This window comes from Rana temporaria, chromosome 12 (assembly GCF_905171775.1).
Source record: "Rana temporaria chromosome 12, aRanTem1.1, whole genome shotgun sequence".
In the NCBI taxonomy this organism is placed as follows: Eukaryota; Metazoa; Chordata; class Amphibia; order Anura; family Ranidae; genus Rana; species Rana temporaria.
In genome coordinates, this window is record NC_053500.1 from 147,607,023 (window position 1) to 147,627,418 (window position 20,396).

The following is a 20,396-nucleotide window of genomic DNA, read 5'->3' on the forward strand; positions in this document are numbered from 1 at the left end:
TGGTCAGTGCCGGGAGATGTAAGGATCTGACTATAGAGATGGGGGGGGAGGGGGGGGGGCATTTTTCTATTCTGAAGACAGGAACTAGGAGAACGATTTTTCGAGGATCTCAAACGAAGTTACCCTTGGGCTCCAGTTTTGTAGGTTATGTTGGAAAGTAACCCAGAACGACAAAGAGATTTTACTTCATCGCCAACAACAGAGGCTCTGGAAATGATGAGCGCGCAGAGCGAGGATCTCCGAACTTCCTCCGCAAAGGGCCAGTTTACCGTCTTTCAGACTTGGGGTGGGGGTGTACTTTGGCCATTGAAGGTAAAATATGTTCCAGCATCAGTGCCCCGGGTGAAACATTTAGAGGGGCGCAGCGGCAGGTTACCTGCCGCTCTTCTCCTGCGCTGTGCTGTGCTAGGAGACTGTGAGCTCTTCCGCTTCGCTATGAGAAAGAAGATGCGGCGCAGTCCCCGCTAAATGTACACTGAAGACCATCTATGATGATCCCAGGGATTGTGACCGTGCGGAGACTGGGGGGAAGGAGGAGGGCAGGTCAGTGTAGGAATCAGGTAGGTCAGTGTAGTGGTCAGTGTATGAATCAGGTAGGTCAGTGTAGTGGTCAGTGTATGAATCAGGTAGGTCAGTGTAGTGGTCAGTATAAGAATCAGGTAGGTCAGTGTAGTGGTCAGTGTATGAATCAGGTAGGTCAGTGTAGTGGTCAGTATAAGAATCAGGTAGGTCAGTGTAGTGGTCAGTGTAGGAATCAGGTAGGTCAGTGTAGTGGTCAGTGTATGAATCAGGTAGGTCAGTGTAGTGGTCAGTGTAGGAATCAGGTAGGTCAGTGTAGTGGTCAGTGTAGGAATCAGGTAGGTCAGTGTAGTGGTCCGTATAGGAATCAGGTAGGTCAGTGTAGTGGTCAGTGTAGGAATCAGGTAGGTCAGTGTAGGAATCAGGTAGGTCAGTGTAGTGGTCAGTGTAGGAATCAGGTAGGTCAGTGTAGTGGTCAGTGTAGGAATCAGGTAGGTTAGTGTAGTGGTCAGTGTAGGAATCAGGTAGGTCAGTGTAGTGGTCCGTATAGGAATCAGGTAGGTCAGTGTAGTGGTCAGTATAGGAATCAGGTAGGTCAGTGTAGGAATCAGGTAGGTCAGTGTAGTGGTCAGTATAGGAATCAGGTAGGTCAGTGTAGGAATCAGGTAGGTCAGTGTAGTGGTCAGTATAGGAATCAGGTAGGTCAGTGTAGGAATCAGGTAGGTCAGTGTAGTGGTCAGTATAGGAATCAGGTAGGTCAGTGTAGGAATCAGGTAGGTCAGTGTAGTGGTTAGTATAGGAATCAGGTAGGTCAGTTTAGTGGTCAGTGTAGGAATCAGGTAGGTCAGTGTAGTGGTCAGTATAGGAATCAGGTAGGTCAGTGTAGGAATCAGGTAGGTCAGTGTAGTGGTCAGTGTAAGAATCAGGTAGGTAAGTATAGTGATCAGGTAGGTCAGTGTAGGAATGGGCACCTAGAGGAGGGTCTATACAGGCGCCACGTCACATCCGAGGTCTTTCCCTGGAGGAAAATATCAGCTACATATCCCATGAATCAATGGGAAATCAGCGACAATGTAGGAGGGGCTAAGTGGGTATTGCTAAACGCCCTCATAGTACAAAACAGAAACTGCCCTTCAAAGTCTCAAGAATGGAGATGGGGGGGGGGTAACAACAATGGAGGAAAAAATAAATAAAAATAAAGCATTTGTTGGCCCAGGTAAGGAAGTCTTTGCTTCCCGGCCGGAGTTCTCCTTTAAGTCCCATCCAGACTCCTTTCATTCTGCAATAGGAGATGAGCTTTACGATTGCAGCCGTGTGTCCTCATATCCGGAGAGCTGCCGCTGTCTATTGTCTGTTTAGGAAAGCCGCGCACGCTTTGTTGCAGCTGTATAAAATCCTGCATACATTCCGCCGCTGCCTCTCCCGCTATCAGCCCCTCCGCCACCGACTTAATTGAATTGCTGCTCCCATTAGTAAACTGTCTCCAGGAAAACTGCAGCAGCTACTAAAGTGTACCTGTCATTAATGCTAAGGGGCCATTCTGTACTGAAAGCCAACACCGCATGCGGGGACCTTCCAGCTGGTCTTTTCTTTCCCAAATTTATCTGTCCTCCAGACCTGTCCCCCACCGACCTCCAGACCTGTCCCCCACCGACCTCCAGACCTGTCCCCCACCGACCTCCAGACCTGTCCCCACCGACCTCCAGACCTGTCCCCACCAACCTCCAGACCTGTCCCCACCAACCTCCAGACCTGTCCCCACCAACCTCCAGACCTGTCCCCACCAACCTCCAGACCTGTCCCCACCAACCTCCAGACCTGTCCCCACCAACCCCCAGACCTGTCCCCACCAACCTCCAGACCTGTCCCCACCAACCTCCAGACCTGTCCCCACCAACCTCCAGACCTGTCCCCACCAACCTCCAGACCTGTCCCCACCAACCTCCAGACCTGCCCCCACCAACCTCCAGACCTGCCCCCACCAACCTCCAGACCTGCCCCCACCAACCTCCAGACCTGTCCCCACCAACCTCCAGACCTGTCCCCCACCAGCCTCCAGACCTGTCCCCCACCGACCTCCAGACCTGTCCCCCACCGACCTCCAGACCTGTCCCCCACCGACCTCCAGACCTGTCCCCACCGACCTCCAGACCTGTCCCCACCGACCTCCAGACCTGTCCCCACCGACCTCCAGACCTGTCCCCACCGACCTCCAGACCTGTCCCCACCGACCTCCAGACCTGTCCCCACCGACCTCCCAACTTGTCACTCTGACCTCCAGACTTATCATTTTGTCCACCACACCCGTCTTTCTGTCCACTCCACACCAATCTCTCTGTCCTCCTGACGCTCCCTTCTGTCCTCTCACTCCTCACAGATGTCCCCCACGCCTGCTCTTCTGTCTTCCACACCCGTTACTCTGTCCACACACATCTTTCTGTCCTCCAAACCCATCGCTCTGTCTTCCAGACCCATCGCTCTGTATACCCAACCTGTCCCTTTGTCCTCCAAACCCACTGCTCTGTCTTCCAGACCCCTCACTTTGTCCTCCACACCCAGACTCGTCTTTTTGTCCATCAGACCCACGCTTCTGTCCACCAGACCCCACCCTTCTGTCCACCAGACCCCACCCTTCTGTCCACCAGACCCCACCCTTCTGTCCACCAGACCCATCACTCCCTCCCAGGGGTGGACTGACAACTCATGGGGCCCCCGGGCAATAGAAGATTATGGGGCCCCCAGGCTTACAGATGGCCACCAAGCCAGGAGGGAGTGCAGAGGCAAGGCAGCTAAAATCTCAGAATGTTAACATCAAAAGCATGCCGGTTTCGGACATATCAGGGAGAGATGTAAAAAAAAAAACACAGATTTTTACATACGGTCCCTGGTTTTATTGAGCCTGGCACCCTCAGGCAGTGCCCATGAGTCCCAATGGTCAGTCCGCCCCTGCTCCCTCCACCAGACCCATCACTCCCCAGACCCATCACTCCCTCCACCAGACCCGTTTTCTGTCCACCAGACCCATCCCTCCGTCCATTAGACCAATCCTTCCAGATCCATCCTTCTGCCCTCCAGACCCCTCCCTTGTAACACATCAGGAATTCATTAATACAAAGTTGTTTAAAAAAATATATAAAAAAAATATAAATAATTTTAATTTTAGACCCTTCAAACGGGCCGGCGTCACTTAACCCCCCCCCCCCAATATAATGGACATTTTTACTGACTTAGAAGCCCCATCTGAAAAAATTGTCCCTAAAATACAATCCCTGCCACTTCCACTGCAAGACTATTTTCAGCTTTCATCCGGTGTGCAGCGGCTCGGCCTATCAGAAGGATTTCAGGCAATGAATGGCTGAATGATAGACACGTATACTAAAGGGTGTGACTGGAGTCAGATATAAAAAAAATTAAATGCAAACCACTTTGCTGTGGGAAAAAATACAAGCGAGTTGGAGTCGGGCGAAGAGCGATCCGGTGAAGGGGGGGGGCGGCTCGGCAACAGGGGGCTGTCATGTGCGATTATATTTAACCTCCCGCTCAGATTAGAGAAGGGAAACAAGAAAATCTCCCAACTGCCGAGCCTGCCAATACCGCTCCATGTCAGCTGTCAGGCGGACATGTCTCTGCGTCAGGCGCATGCTGAGACGGCTCCCACAATCCTCTGCCTGTCAGCCTCTTATTACACACAAAACATGGACGAGACGTCAGTTATAGATTTCTTCTCTTTGTACATATCATGTGTAAATAGAACATTCATATTAGAGAGAGAAGAGGGGCGGAGCACAATTGGGGGTACGATGACGTGCATGATGTACGATGAGAAGAGGGGCGGAGCACAATTGGGGATACGATGACGTGCATGATGTACGACGAGAAGAGGGGCCGAGCACAATTGGGGATACGATGACGTGCATGATGTACAATGAGAAGAGGGGCGGAGCACAATTGGGGGTACAACGAGAAGAGGGGCGGAGCACAATTGGGGGTACGATGACGTGTATGATGTACAATGAGAAGAGGGGCGGAGCACAATTGGGGATACGATGACGTGTATGATGTACAATGAGAAGAGGGGCGGAGCACAATTGGGGATACGATGACGTGTATGATGTACAATGAGAAGAGGGGCGGAGCACAATTGGGGATACGATGACGTGTATGATGTACGACAAGAAGAGGGGCGGAGCACAATTGGGAATACGATGACGTGCATGAAGTACGACGAGAAGAGGGGCGGAGCACAATTAGGGATACGATGACTGGTATGATGTACGACGAGAAGAGGGGCGGAGCACAATTGGGAATACGATGACGTGCATAATGTATGACGAGAAGAGGGGCGGAGCACAAATTGGGCAGGAAGGCGAGGAGTGAGGGTGGGAATGACGGCAGGAAGGCGAGGAGTGAGGGTGGGAATGACGGCAGGAAGGCGAGGAGTGAGGGTGGGAATACGGCAGGAAGGCAAGGAGTGAGGGTGGGAATGACGGCAGGAAGGCGAGGAGTGAGGGTGGGAATGACGGCAGGAAGGCGAGGAGTGAGGGTGGGAATGACGGCAGGAAGGAGAGGAGTGAGGGTGGGAATGACGGCAGGAAGGCGAGGAGTGAGGGTGGGAATACGGCAGGAAGGCAAGGAGTGAGGGTGGGAATGACGGCAGGAAGGCGAGGAGTGAGGGTGGGAATGACGGTAGGAAGGCGAGGAGTGAGGGTGGGAATGACGGCAGGAAGGCGAGGAGTGAGGGTGGGAATGACGGCAGGAAGGCGAGGAGTGAGGGTGGGAATGACGGCAGGAAGGCGAGGAGTGAGGGTGGGAATGACGGCAGGAAGGCGAGGAGTGAGGGTGGGAATGACGGCAGGAAGGCGAGGAGTGAGGGTGGGAATGACTGCAGGAAGGCGAGGAGTGAGGGTGGGAATGACGGCAGGAAGGCGAGGAGTGAGGGTATTGATAGGTGGCACTGGTGGACACGGAGAAGTGGCACTGATAGCCGGCAGTGATGGGCACCGATAGGTAGCACTGGTGGGCACTGATAGCGGACAGTGATGGGCACTGATAGGTAGCACTGGTGGGCACTGATAGCGGACAGTGATGGGCACTGATCAGCACTGGTAGGTTACACCCATAGGCAGCACTGCTAGGTGGCACTGATTGGCACCACTGGTGGGCATTGATAGGTGGCACTCGTGGGCACTGGCAGGCGGCAATTGTGGGCACAGATGAGGCAGATTTGGCCTTCTTCTTCCTTTGCACATAAGCTGGTGATCGGCTTTTTTTTCTCCTCATGCTGTCGGCGTGAGGAGAAAAAAAAAACGATTACCGAGCTTTTGTTTACATCACGTGATCAGCTGTCATTGGCTGACAGCTGATCATGTGGTAAGGGGCCGAACCGGGCGCCTTACTCGGATCTGTGATCACCGCTTCTCAGTGACTCGGTGATCACAGCGTGTGCCGCGCCCGCCCTGCAGGGGCGCGCGGGGAGCGTGCGAAGGGGAGGACGTCTATTTACGGCCTCCCGGAAATTCAGGTCCGCGATGTGGCCGCCATTCGGCTTTGGCGCGGACGTCAAGCGGTTCAGGAAATGAATAGGTATGGCAGTTCTGTTGACTTCATGGAGACCTTGGCTCCAGTATTAGTGACTGAGCCCGGGCCCCGGGGCCTTTTTTTTGGGTTCCTCGCAGTTTTGCAGAAATAACAAAATGTGATAATGAAATGTCATCCCACCAATCAGCAGCCACCTCCCTCCAGACCACATTGGGCAGCCAGTGCCAACTTACCCGTCCCTTCTTGAATCTTGCGCTTCTCGGGTCTGCAGCTTCGGATGACGTCGGGACTCCAGTGAGTAAATCCTGAGGCTCCCGCTGCAGATAAAAATACAGATAAAGTCTCACAGACGGGGTTCCGATTCACCTTGAATCAGACAACCATCGTGAAGGGTCCCAAATCTCACATGGAAAACAACAACACCAGACATTGGGGGGCCCGAGAACAACACCACCAGACATTGGGGGGCCCGAGAACAACAACACCAGACACTGGGGGGCCCGAGAACAACACCACCAGACACTGGGGGGCCCGAGAACAACAACACCAGACACTGGGGGGCCCGAGAACAACAACACCAGACACTGGGGGGCCCGAGAACAACACCACCAGACACTGGGGGGCCCGAGAACAACACCAGACACTGGGGGGCCCGAGAACAACAACACCAGACACTGGGGGGCCCGAGAACAACAACACCAGACACTGGGGGGCCCGAGAACAACAACACCAGACACTGGGGGGCCCGAGAACAACAACACCAGACACTGGGGGGCCCGAGAACAACAACACCAGACACTGGGGGGCCCGAGAACAACAACACCAGACACTGGGGGGCCCGAGAACAACAACACCAGACACTTGGGGGCCCGAGAACAACACCACCAGACACTGGGGGGCCCGAGAACAACACCACCAGACACTGGGGGGCCCCTGAACAGAACGAGTGAGAACCGACACACACCAACCAGTACTACAGAGAAGAGGACCTGTCATCTACACAAAGCACCGGCCGCTCCCTTCAACCGCCTCCACAACTACGGAGAAATGGCCGATCAGTACTCTGGAAGTCGGCGATATCGCCGAGAATGAGGCAGCCTGTCAATTCGCTAGGGGCTGGTGACATCACCGAGGAGGAAGCCATTTTGTTAACTGACCCACGTCCTTGAGAGGGATTGGACTGTAATTCAATAGACACCAGTGAAGTTATGGGGGGCCATTCTGTTGGATGACTTGGCCTTATTCAATGATGAGTTCCTATTCCCAAGAGAATATACATTATATTGTCAAAAGTATTGGGACACCGGCCTTTACACGCACATATACCAATGATGGGACACTATTCCTCCCACTGACACCAATGATGGGACACTATTCCTCCCACTGACACCAATGATGGGACACTATTCCTCCCACTGACACCAATGATGGGACACTATTCCTCCCACTGATACCAATGATGGGACACTATTCCTCCCACTGATTCCAATGATGGGACACTATTCCTCCCACTGACACCAATGATGGGGCACTATTCCTCCCCCTGACACCAAATATGGGACACTATTCCTCCCACTGACACCAAAGATGGGCCACTATTCCTCCCACTGACACCAATGATGGGACACTATTCCTCCCACTGATACCAATGATGGGACACTATTCCTCCCACTGACACCAATGATGGGACACTATTCCTCCCATTGACACCAATGATGGGACACTATTCCTCCCACTGACACCAATGATGGGACACTATTCCTCCCACTGACACCAATGATGGGACACTATTCCTCCCACTGACACCAATGATGGGACACTATTCCCCCCCACTGATACCAATGATGGGACACTATTCCTCCCACTGATACCAATGATGGGACACTATTCCTCCCACTGACACCAATGACGGGACACTATTCCTCCCACTGACACCAATGATGGGACACTATTCCTCCCACTGATACCAATGATGGGACACTATTCCTCCCACTGATACCAATGATGGGACACTATTCCCCCCACTGACACCAATGATGGGACACTATTCCCCCCACTGACACCAATGATCAGTGGGAAATATTTCTGCACCCAGGAGCCTGTGACCCGAGGATCGGCCTTGGACATTCCAAACCAGCCTTACGGCCAGAATAGAAGTCACTCTTATTTACAAAATGATTCATTTTATTGTTTAGCGCAATGAGAAAAAAAAAAAAATGAAAGGAGAGAATTTCGGCGGCGGTCTATCAGATCCGGCAAGAGAAAAAAAATGGATGTTTTGTAATGGATGTGCTGCCAGGATGTCAGGCAGTCCGGGGCTTAATGAAAGCTTTATTAAAGAATTGTCTGCCGATCGGTGAAGGTGGTAAGTGGATGTGGCAGGTTATTTGAGGTGGAGAGTCGGCAGACATGAAATGGACTCTGCGAAGGTAATTTTGAAATGATGGAGCTCGGGGGAGGGGATCAGGGAAGGATTAGATATTGTTTGTGTACGAGTCAAAGAGATAAACAGATCGGCGTATGAGGGATATTAAAATGTTCATCTCCAGCCGGGGCTGAATGAGCGGCACAGGAGCCATAAGAGATCCGCTGCTTAAAGGCCCCTCAGCAATAATAGTTCTTGTGTTCTACAGTAGCCATAGTCCCCCATCCCCCATCCCTTCCACCGAAATACGCCGCAATGGCAGTTTCTGGCTGCTACAGACAATAAGATCTTCACCTCGAAACCTTTCTTCATTTGATTCATGGAACAGACCTCAAAATCCCAACATACCCTCAAGACTATGAGGCGCTTGGTTGCTACTAGTAACCAACACCCACTGTGTCACACTCACCGACCTTCACCTCCCCCCGAGTCCACGGTAGAGAACTTTTAACCGGACATCCGTTCCAATAGCTTCTCCAGCCCCTCTGTTCCAGGAGACCTCTTCCATGACCGTGTAAGAATGAGGCTCCCTCCCAGCTCTCCCGGGCTCCTCTGCGAGCGGCACCCTCCCCCCCCCCCCACTGCTGCTATCTAGGACCCCATTCTCCACTTCACCCGGCCGACAACTCCTTCCCAGTGAGCTGTTACCTCAGCTTATATGGGAGGCCCGCCCCCCTCTAATACCAAGTGGGGATTGGTCAGGGCTCCTCACATGAGCTGCCTGTCACTCCAGCCCTGGCCCTGCCCCTCTTCAAGAACAATCTCCCTGGAAGCAGGAGAGGCGCCCAAGCACTGAAGCACAAGTTGTCACACTCTCTGCTACACTGACCACTCCTTGCCCCCCTCCCAGATCGAAACAAGCAGGCCTACCCTGAAACATAGGCCTGCCTAAATTTACCTGTACTGTTTGTTGTACCTCACCTGCCCCAAGTCCATGGTAGAGAACTTTTAACCAGACATCCATTCCAATAGCTTCTCCAGCCCCCTCTGTTCCAGGAGACCTCTTCCATGACTGTGTAAGGATGAGGCTCCCTCCCAGCTCTTCCAGGCTCCTCCGCGATCGGCACCCCCCCAGATGGGGATGGCCTCCTGCTGCTATCTAGGACTTCATTCTCTACTTCACCCGGCTGACAACTCCTCCCCAGTGAGCTGTTACCTCAGTTTAGGGCCAGGCTCAGCTCTTCCTTCTCTGAGCTGGCCGCTCAGCTGTCGGCTTATTGCCAGCTCCTATCTCTCTACAGTGACTCACTTGTTGATGATCCTGCTCATCAGTCCTGCCTATTTAATCCGTCCAGCTCACTTGCTCTCTGCCTTCACCTTGGTCAACATCACAGAGACCATCTCCTGCGTTCCTGTTAAAGACTTGCTTGGCTGACTATCCGATCCGGTTCCTGAACTCTGGCTATGTTTTGACTAAGCTTACTCTGTTTATCTTTTTATCATTATTAATAAACAAGTGAGATTAAGACCCGGTTCACACTTAGGCGGCACGACTTTGTGGACGACTACGCAAGACTACTTCAGAGCCGCCCCCGAAGTGGTACAAGAACCTTTTTCTAAGTAGGAGCGACTTGCGTCGCTCCTATTAGAACAGTTCTATTGCATAGAATGCCGCCTGACAAGTCGCCCCAGCGTGAACCGGCTCTTAACTGTACTTCTGTCTTAGTCCGATTTATGGTTTTTGACACCCGCCCCCTGCCAATACCGAATGAGGATTGGTCAGGGCTCCTCACATGAGCTGCCTGTCACTCCAGCCTTGGCCCTGCCCCTCTTCAAGAACAATTTCCCTGGAAAAAGGGGAGGCGCCCAAGTGTAGTGCCATCCATCCAGCAGTGCCCATTATTTAAATTGTCACATGACACTAAAAAAAAGTATCGAAATCGGTATCGGCGAGTACTTGACAAAAAGTATTGGTACTCTGCCTTAAATAAGTGGAATGGGGACACCCCTAATCGTGTGTATCCAGGTTTAGACGCTGCACATGCCACGTTTCTTTGTCTTCACCTTGGGTTTTCTTCTTTGTTGCATATATACTTTTTTTGTTTCACTTAATATTTAAATGATAACTTTCAGAACTAATGCAGTTACGGCAAACTGTAATTACAGGGACGGCCTTCAGCTTCCACATAAAATAATTTTATCTCGAACGCACGACGCGGAATCCATACATTTAATCCGTTTCCTTACATAATCTTTGCGTGTAATGCAAAAAAAATCTCTATTATGAAGAAGAAGAAAAAAAAAAAAAAAGAACCAAAAAGTTCTGGAAAATAAAATTCTTGTCCTTAGGCGCCCATATAAAAATATTAGATGTAACGCCTCGTACACACGGCGAGATATATCCAGTTCCTGTCTGAAATCCAGAGCGTGTGTACGAAGCACAAGTCCGCAGGAAGAGGTGGCGGCGCGAATTTGTTTTTTTTAGGATTGTCTGGGCGGCCGGTAAGGTTTCCATTTCGTCCGATGAAAACTGTTGCGTTTATCCAAGCGCCAACTGCCCAGAAGAATACCAGCTGGAATCTGGATGGGCGGTTTGCGTTGCACAGACTTTAAACTGAGCTCGCCAATAACTTCAGGTGTTTCCTCCGCCAAAGGGTCATCGGTATGAAACCCAACAACAACACAGTTTGCACGTTCTCCCCCCCCCCCCCGTTCTCTGATCAACCAGGCGGCGGCTCTCCTCTCTCTTTCCCTACGATCGTTCCCATACAACCCAGGCTGCCGGTGGTGCTTCCCCCCCCCCCCCCCCCCCCCACTCCCAGCCAGCCCTCAAAATCCACTCGCAAAATGCGAGCAGGCGAGTGGAATTTTTGGGGGCTGTCCTAGTATACGAGATTGTGAGCACCTTAAGGGCGGGCACTCATGTGAATGTACATGTAAAGTCCTGCATACAATGTTGACACTGTTATAGACTCACCCGGGACAGAGGCTTTTGGAGGGGACTGAATGCGGGCCTCCTACCTCCTGACTATGGGCCCGGGCATTTGAGGGATCTACAAGCATTTGGGAAGAGGTTCTGTTATGTAATCCTATAGGACATTATGAAGGAGGCCATGATGGTCTCTGCCAGCTTGGGACGCAATGCTGATCTTAATATCAGTAAGCCACCTGTCTGGGGCCCCCGGCCAGATTGTGTTTATTGTAAGTAGGTCTAGTGTGCCGCCTGAAGGGTCTTTCACCCGTTGATGTTTGTGCCAATTAACTCTGCTATTCTCTGAAGAGGTTCTGTGTTTTCTGATTTTTTTTTTTTTTTACCACAAATCTGTAGAAGAATATATATCGGCTGCGGATTATTTACGTTTGCCCATTGACAAAGAATCAAATCGGTCTCTATAATTTTATTGGTCGGTTTGTTATAACAGTGAGAGAACAACAAACAAATATCCAGAAAAACACATGTCAAAAAAGTTATAAATTGATTCGCATTTTAATGAGTGAAATAAGTATTTGATCCCCGACCAATCAGCGAGATTTCTGTCTCCCAGGTGTCTTCAATACAGGCGATGAGCTGAGATTAGGAGAACTCTCTCTTATAGGGAGTGCTCCTAATCTCAGCTTGTTACCTGTATAGAAGACACCTGTCCACAGAAGCGATCAATCAGATTCCAATCTCTCCACCATGGGAAGACCAAAGATCTGTCCGAGGATGTCGGGGAGAAGATTGGAGATCTACACAAGGCTGGAATGGGCTACAAGACCATCGCCAAGCAGCTCGGGGGGAGGAGACAACAGCTGGTGGGATTATTCAGAAATGGAAGAAACACAAAATAACGGTCACTCCCCTCGGTCTTAGGGTCGCCACCTCATTCCTATAAACCCAATCACATATGAATTACACAAGTTCTGAGGCTGATTTAATGCAGATGAGACACCAAGTGAGTTTAATCTCCACCTTCATCTCCCTCAGAACCTGTGTACTTCATGGCTACATTCTCCCCCCACTTGAATTCTTTGGTCCCCAAAGAGGTGGGGATATTGAACTAACCAAACATTAATGAAGAAAAAGAGGAGGGAGGTGGCAACCCTACTCGGTCTGGGGCTCCATACAAGATCTCACCTCGTGGAGGTTCAATGATCATTATAGAGACCGATCGTTTCTTTGTCACAAAATCAGCAGCCGATCGAATACTTTTTGCCCTCTCACTGTATTTACATTTCAAGATGATAAAATAAATCTGGCGCTAAACACTCTTCAATAGCGGCCCTGCGATGTCTCCTAAGCTGTGACCGGTACAAACGTTCTTATTGAACATTCGGGGTCAGTGGAGGGCAAATCGATCGGTTTTCTGGGGGGAAAGGGTTAACATGAGATGTCTGAGAATAGAAGTTAAGTAAGGGCTCCGGGCTTCACCACAAGCCGCGTTTTATTATTCTGTCCCCTCTCCGCATTCTCCAATCGCTTTGGGGGGATTAGAGGAACATACACACGAGGACGAGGACTTAAACCTCGCAATATTCACTTCATTGTCCGTCGGCTTAAACCTTTCACATCCACACTCATTAAAGATGAGCTTACTGTATACATTTCCCGCTAAGCCGCGTGATAGAAAAGGGAATGAGAATCCGGGGACGTCATTACGCCTGGAATCTCACTAAACCGTCTCACAAGACGCTAAAAACCAGGTCCGCGGCTTTAAGGTTTTAGCTGACACAATGTTTATTCATCTTCGTGGGGGAGGGGGGGGGGGGGTTATTAAAACTGATCCGTGGGCAGGTCCCGTAAAACTGCTATGGGGAAGTCTTCCAATGGGGGACATGCGCTTCGGGAAAAAGAAAACGGACATTTATTTGACTTTGGAGCAGTGGCAGTGCGTCCGTAGAAGGCGCAGGAGCGCCGCCCCCTCTCTCCTGCACCCGTCAGTCTTCAATAGATGCATGAATCTATCTATGGTCGCCGCTGCCGCCCCCTATTCAGGTGTCCAGCCCCTTGTCGGGCGCCGGGCACCTGAATTACAGCGGCGGGAGTGTTTTTGGAAGTGCCTGATTAGAGCCATGGCTTCCAAATTGGTAAACAGCGGGCACAACGCTGTGCGTTCGCTGTTTACACAGTGCTGTGTTAGGGAATTGGATAAATCGCTTCCCTAACACTGACCCGCCTCTTAGCCAATCCGGTGCACCGGGTCTGGTTACCTGTCACCCGATTGGCTGAAGCGACAAGCAAATTGATTGGGTGCCTATGAGGCGTCCAATCATAGCAGAAGAGGACGGGAGAAGACATCAAGGGTGTGGAGGACAGCGCTGACTCGAGACAGGTAAGATGGGCACAGTGAGGCTGCGTTTGATGGGCACAGTGAGGTTGCGTTTGATGGGCACAGTGACTGCGTTTGATAGGCACAGTGGTGACAATTGATGGGCACAGTGGCTGCGTTTGATGGGCACAGTGGCTGCGTTTGATGGGCACAGTGGCTGCGTTTGATGGGCACAGTGGTGACAATTGATGGGCACAGTGGCTGCGTTTGATGGGCACAGTGGCTGCGTTTGATGGGCACAGTGGCTGCGTTTGATGGGCACAGTGGCTGCGTTTGATGGGCACAGTGAGGCTGCAATTGATGGGCACAGTGAGGCTAGAATTTTTTTTTCAGTTTGCGCCCCCCCAAAAAAATTTGAGCCGTCACTGCTTTGGAGGGATTTGCTGTCACTTCCTGTTGCAGCTATGGGGCAGGAAATTAAGGGAAATCTCCCCAAATTGGACACAAAAAACTTGTCTCTTATTCTTTCCAAAATAAAAAATAAAAAGTTCTGCCTTTAGTTCTAATTTTAGATTTCAATAGCAAGCAACAGACGTCAAAACGAACTGCGTGAAGCCGTTATAAGAACACAATTTGCATTTGTTTATTTGTAAAGACGCAACAATTTTCTGCAGCAAAATCCAATCCCCGCATTTATCACCACCGATACATTTTCACTTTTCTCAAAAAATATAAATTTTCTGTTCAGCCTCATTATTCTTTTTTTTTTTATCAAATACTTTTATTCATTTTTTTCACAAAACAATCAATACAACATAAAATCAATATATACAGACTAACATCTACGGTCTCGATATGTACCCCCTCGATAAAAAAAAAAGGAAGAGAGAAAAAAAAAAAAAGAAAAGACAAATATAAACACTGTATCTTCTTCTACCACTACTACATTCTACTACTGGATTTCTCCATCACATTCTGCCCCGGGGCCAGTCCTTCCCCTTCCATCTCCCTGGTAGATACCAATACCCACATAGGGAGGGACATAGGGAAAGAGAGAGACATAGGTGACAGCGGGAGAGGGGAGAGACAGACCGAGATGAGGAGGGAGGAGAGAGAGGGAAAAAAAAAAAAAAAAAAAAAAAAAAAAAAAAAAAAAGGATAATAATAGGTCCCTCTAAAATATAGTGGGATATGTAGGGGTTGATTCCCCTAATTGTGTATTTACTTAGATATATAATAACAAAAGTGAATTATGAGGAACAAGAAGAAAAGAAAAAAGAAAAATAATTAAACTATAGGGGTTAATTCCCCTATATTGTGTATTTACTTGAGTGTAAAAAAAAAAACAACAAAACAAATTCAGTATATACTACCCCATAAGAGGGAAAAAAGACTTTCTTATAAAAAAAAGAAAAAAAATAGAGAGAGAGAAGAAAAAAAAAAAAAAAAAAAAAAAAAAAAAAAAAAAACACGAAATCTTACTGAAATATAGTGAGGATTAGGGGTTACTTCCCCTTAATGTATATTTACTTAAGTGCGCCAAAACACGATGGGATTGTGAGAAAAAGGGAGTTCATTTAGAATACTAGTGAAAAGTAGAGGGGTTAATTCCCCTTATTGTGTATTTTCTTAAATATGTTAATAAAAAAAAAAAAAAAAAAAAAAAAAGGAGGGGGGAACACTTTCCCCTGTGAAGACCAAATAAAGAGACATTAAGTCCTACTAGATATAGTGAGATATATAGGGGTTAAGTCCCCTAATTGTGTATTTACTTAAATATATAATAGCCAAAGTGAATTATGAAAAACAAGAAGAGGAGAAAAAGAAAAGACGGTTAAACTATAAGGGTTAATTCCCTTTATTGTGTATTTACTTAAGTGTACATAAACATGGAGAAAAAAAAAAAAAAAATAAATATATACTACCCCATGAAAGAGAAAATAAACTAAAAAACACTTTCTTCTAAAAAAAAAATAAATAAAAAAATCTTACTAAAATATAGTGCGGAGTAGGGGTTAATTCCCCTTAATATATATTTACTTAAGTGCACCAAAACACGATGGGATTGTGAAAAAAGGAGTTCATCTAGACTACTAGTGAAAAGTTGAGGGGCTAATTCCCCTTATTATATATTTACTTAGAAGAGAAAAAAAAAAAAAAAAAAAAAAAAAAAAAAAAGGGAAAAAAAAAGGGGAAAAAAAGGGAGAAAAAAGGAAATAGAAAGAAAAAAAAGGGAAAGAACAAATAAAAAAAGGGGGAGGGGGGAGCATGAGGTTTCCCCCCACCGGTCTCCCCTATTCCTCTCCAAACTCTCCTCCCCCTCCCTCCCCTCCCCCCCCCCCCAGCCCTGAAGTCCCTCCATTTCCTCCAGATCATTTCATATCTTAGCCCAGACTCTGCCTTAAAGGACCACAGCTCCTCCATCACTCTCATTTTTTCAATTTCTTGGAGCCATTCCCCTATCGTGGGTGCTTTTTTTTCCATCCAGTTCCTAGGTATTAGTGCCTTGGCTCCGTTCAAAAGAAACGGGACCAAGGAACCCCTATACTTTTTCCTGGACATACTTGTAGTGTGAAACAAACATTCCCATGGGTCATATTTTATCGCATATCCACTGATTTTTTTTATCAGTCCTAATATCTCCCGCCAATATGCCTGTATGAGGGGGCATTGCCACCATATGTGGGCATGTGTTCCCTCCATCCCACACTCTCTCCAGCATAAGGGGGAGGCCTCTCCATTCATTCTATGCAATTTAATCGGTACGAAGTACCATTTAGTGAGTAACTTATAATTAGTTTCTTTTACTTTTGCATCCATCGTAGCCTCATTATTCTATTCAAAGGCAAACTTACACTTTTCCGTGGATGCCCCCAACACAGAGGACACACGACACGGTACATTCAATAAAATGGATGAAGGATTAATCAGGTTGGGGGGGGGGGGGGGCTAGATGATAAAAGATAAGAACCAACTTTAAATCTACAGCTTTCCTAAAATGTATCCCTGGAGACCAGGGCCATCTTTAACACGGGACAAAAGGGGAAGCTGCCCCGGGCTAAGTCATTGTTGTGGTGCCCAAAGTCAGCTGTCCCTTGAGCCCACACTGCCTGAAAATAGGTAATAAGTGAATCCGGGCCCAAAGGCAGCTGTCCCTTGAGCCCAAGCTGCCCGCCAATCGTTGATAAGTCGATTTGGGATGGGCCCAAGAGAAGGTTTGCCCAGGGTCAAAAAAATAATAAAGAAGGCTCTGCCAGGGCCCTCTTTGACAAAGGGCAAAAGGGAAGCTGCCCCGGGCCCAGACATTATTGTGGGGTCCAGAGCAGCTGTCCCTTGAGCCCACACTGCCCGCAAATCGTTGATACGTGGATTCGGGATGGGCCCAAGAAAATGTTTGTCCAGGGTCCAATTAATAATTAAAATGGCTCTGCCAGGGCCCTCTTTAACATGGGTCAAAAGGCCCAGACATTATTTCGGGGTCCAAAGCAGCTGTCCCTTGAGCCCACACTGCCCACAAATAGTTGATAAGTGGATTTGGGAGGGCCCAATAAAATTTCCCAACTAATAATAAAGAAGGCTCTGCTGGTGATCCTGCCATGAAGGTTCTCGGTTATAGGATGACAACGCTTGATCCTTGTCTCCCAATTGTGCTCCTGCGTTGTCACCCTACTACACAGGCTTCTGATGGTGCCCTTTTCTTATCACACATTATCCAGGCATGGTCAGCATGAGGAAACCCAACCTGAGAAATGCCGAGACGCTGTCGCTGGAGTGTATGGAGATGGGAAGAGGTGGCAGGAGATCAGCAGACGTGACACGGGGGGGGGGGGGGGGATAAAAGGATGTGACCCATGAAGGGTTTACATCTGCTGTCAGTGCACAGAACTGCCAATGGTTGGAGATAAATGCTTTCATTATGTTACGTTCTCTAGAGCTCCTATAAATACCCGAAACGCATCGGTCTTTGTGTATAAAAGCCGCCATTAGCTGTTTGTTGTCACTTTAAGCCGAGGTCTGATAATGATTTCCCCCGGGGGCCTCAACATTTAATGATGGCCCCAGCACCCCCCAAAGGCACACTTTCCCTGACAGCCCCTCATGATATTCACACAATTACTAGGATAGCCAGAGGCGAGTCTTTAAGGAGAAGTTATGAGTCGGGGGGGTCAGTAGGACGACAGTCGGGGGGTCATTCGCGGTGGAATAGAACTTCTCTAATTGCCCACATTGCAGGTTTTTATAAAGATACCGGAACCTTCAGCAGGGAAAATAATGGAGACCGGCAACCTGTCCCAATAATAACGACGCTTTCAGCCCGGAAATTCTGTGTCAGGGAGGTCTCCGGGGGCAACAGGAGAAGGAGAAGAATTTATTTTATTCTCTCAAGCCTCGTACACACGACCGGTTTTCCCAGCAGGAAAACTGCCAGGAGAGCATTTGGCCGGGAACCCCGATGGGAATATAGAGAAACTGGCTCTCTATTTTCTCGTAGTGTTTCCTGCCGAGAAAACCGGTCGTCTGTATGCTTACCTGTCCCGTGCATGCTCGACTTTGACGCATGCGCGGTAGCATACAACGATAGTGTAGGGTGTAGCAAGAAGGCGGCGGCGGCATCGAATGTGACGAGCGCAGGCTCGTTGTAGTTGAGGACGTCACCGCGTTCTTGCCATTCAAAAGAACTGCGGTTCTTTTGAACGGCCGTCAGTATGCACGGCTTGGCACGTTTTTTTCCTGACGGGATTCTCGACCATGTGTACAGGGCTTTACCCCCTATACCTGAACTCCTTCCCCCGTACTTAAGGCCCATATACTGTCCTTCCTAAGGGGACAAGGACATTCCTCTACTATAACAACCCATAAGAACCCCCCCCCCCCACTTCCCCATTACTGTCCTTCCCAAAGAGATGAGGACATTCCTCTACCATACCAACCCATAAGAATACCCCCCTATACCCAAACCCCTTCCTAAAGGGATGAGGAAATTCCTCTACCCATACCAACCCATAAGAATACCCCCCTATACCCAAACCCCTTCCTAAAGGGATGAGGACATTCCTCTATCATACCAACCCATAAGAATACCCCCCTATACCCAAACCCCTTTCTAAAGGGACAAGGACATTCCTCTACCATAACAACCCATAAGAACCCCCCCCCCCCACTTCCCCCATACTGTCTTTCCCCAAAAATTATGACATTCCTCTTCCAACTCCAAGCCATAAGATTACCCCCCCTCTTCCCCTCCATACCTGAACCCTTTCCCCCATACTTCCCAATGAGATAATGACATTCCTCTACCATTCCATCCCATACATTTTCTTGGTGTCGTCAGCTTAGAGGTGGTATTGGAAGCCATGGGAGATTATCAACTGGCCCAGTGAAGAGGTATAGAGAGAGAATAGGAGGGACCCAAGGATGGAGAGCCTTGGGGTACCCCAACAGAAAGTGGAAGAGAAGTGGTGGAGGTGGTGTTGCATGTGACACTGAAAGTGTGTGGAGATACATAGGAGAACCAGGAAAGAGCAGAATCATGGAGGCCAAGGGAGAGGAGTTTGCTGAGGAGGAGCGTGTAGTCAACTGTGTTGAAGGCAACAGAAGGGTCCAAGAGTACGAGTATGGGAGTATGGAGTACTGGCCATTGGTTTTAGCAATTAGTAGGTCATTGGGTGAGTCTTAGTAGGGCAGTTTCAGTGGAATGTTGTGGGCAGAAGCCTGACTGTAGGGGATCTTTTATATACAATATGGAAGATGTATGGCCTTGATGAGATAGATCTGGGTGTCGTCAGCTTAGAGGTGGTATTGGAAACCATAGGAGGTTAGTAACTGGCCCAGTAAAGAGGTATAGAGAGAGAATAGGGGGGGCCTCAAGGACAGAGCCTTGGGGTACCAGAACAGAAAGTGGAAGAGAAGTGGTGGAGGTGGTGTTGTATTAGGGTTTCACCTGGACAGTTCGGGGTTTGAATCATGTGTCTGGGTTTCAGGCAGACTGAAACGCGGACACATTATTCAGACTGGGCTGTGGCTCCCCATGTAACCAAAATAGTCACACACATCTGTTGCAGGCTCGGCATCACTGGGGGGGGGGGGCAGGGCAATGATGTCAGCAAGAGCAATTTAGCTGCACCCATTGTTCGCTGCAGTAGGCTGTGCACACTGCAATTTTGCTCTCCTTGGGGCACCCAAAGGTGTCCCAGGCCACTAAAGTGTTCGGGCTTGGCTTGAAGGAAAAGTGGCAACCCTATGTTGTATGTGATACTGAAAGTGCGTGGAGATGCATAGGGGGAGAACCAGGAAAGAGCAGAATCATGGAGGCCAAGGGAGTGGAGTTTGTTGAGGAGGAGCGGGTGGTCAACTGTGTCAAAGGCAACAGAAAGGTCCAAGAATACGAGTACGGGAGTATGGAGTACTGGCCATTGGTTTTGGTCATTGGGTGAGTCTTAAGAGGGAGTTTCAGTGGAATGTTGTGGGCAGAAACCCGACTGTAGGGGATCTTTTATAGACAATATGGAAGATGTATGGCCTGGTATATGAAAAAAGGAGGCTGTTTGACTTTCAAAATGGAACTTCAAACTTTCTCTAAACCCAAAACGTAAGCAGCGCGGTCCTTTCACACAAAATCGGAATATGATGTGGTCTTCCATGTGGTCTTCCATGCCGTCTTCCATGCGGTCGCTACATCTTTATTGGGACCTTCTATCCATGACAGAGACTTTCATTTATCCACA

At 49.0% G+C, this 20,396-nt stretch overlaps 1 protein-coding gene across 1 annotated transcript in view; it reads right to left on the reverse strand.

Annotated features, from left to right (window-relative positions):
• SHISA6 (shisa family member 6) overlaps window positions 1-20,396 on the reverse strand; it is a 182,757-nt gene that overhangs the window by 40,672 nt on the left and 121,689 nt on the right. The window contains 1 exon segment of the mRNA XM_040331162.1: window positions 6,291-6,374. Coding sequence (XP_040187096.1) covers window positions 6,291-6,374 — 84 coding nt within the window.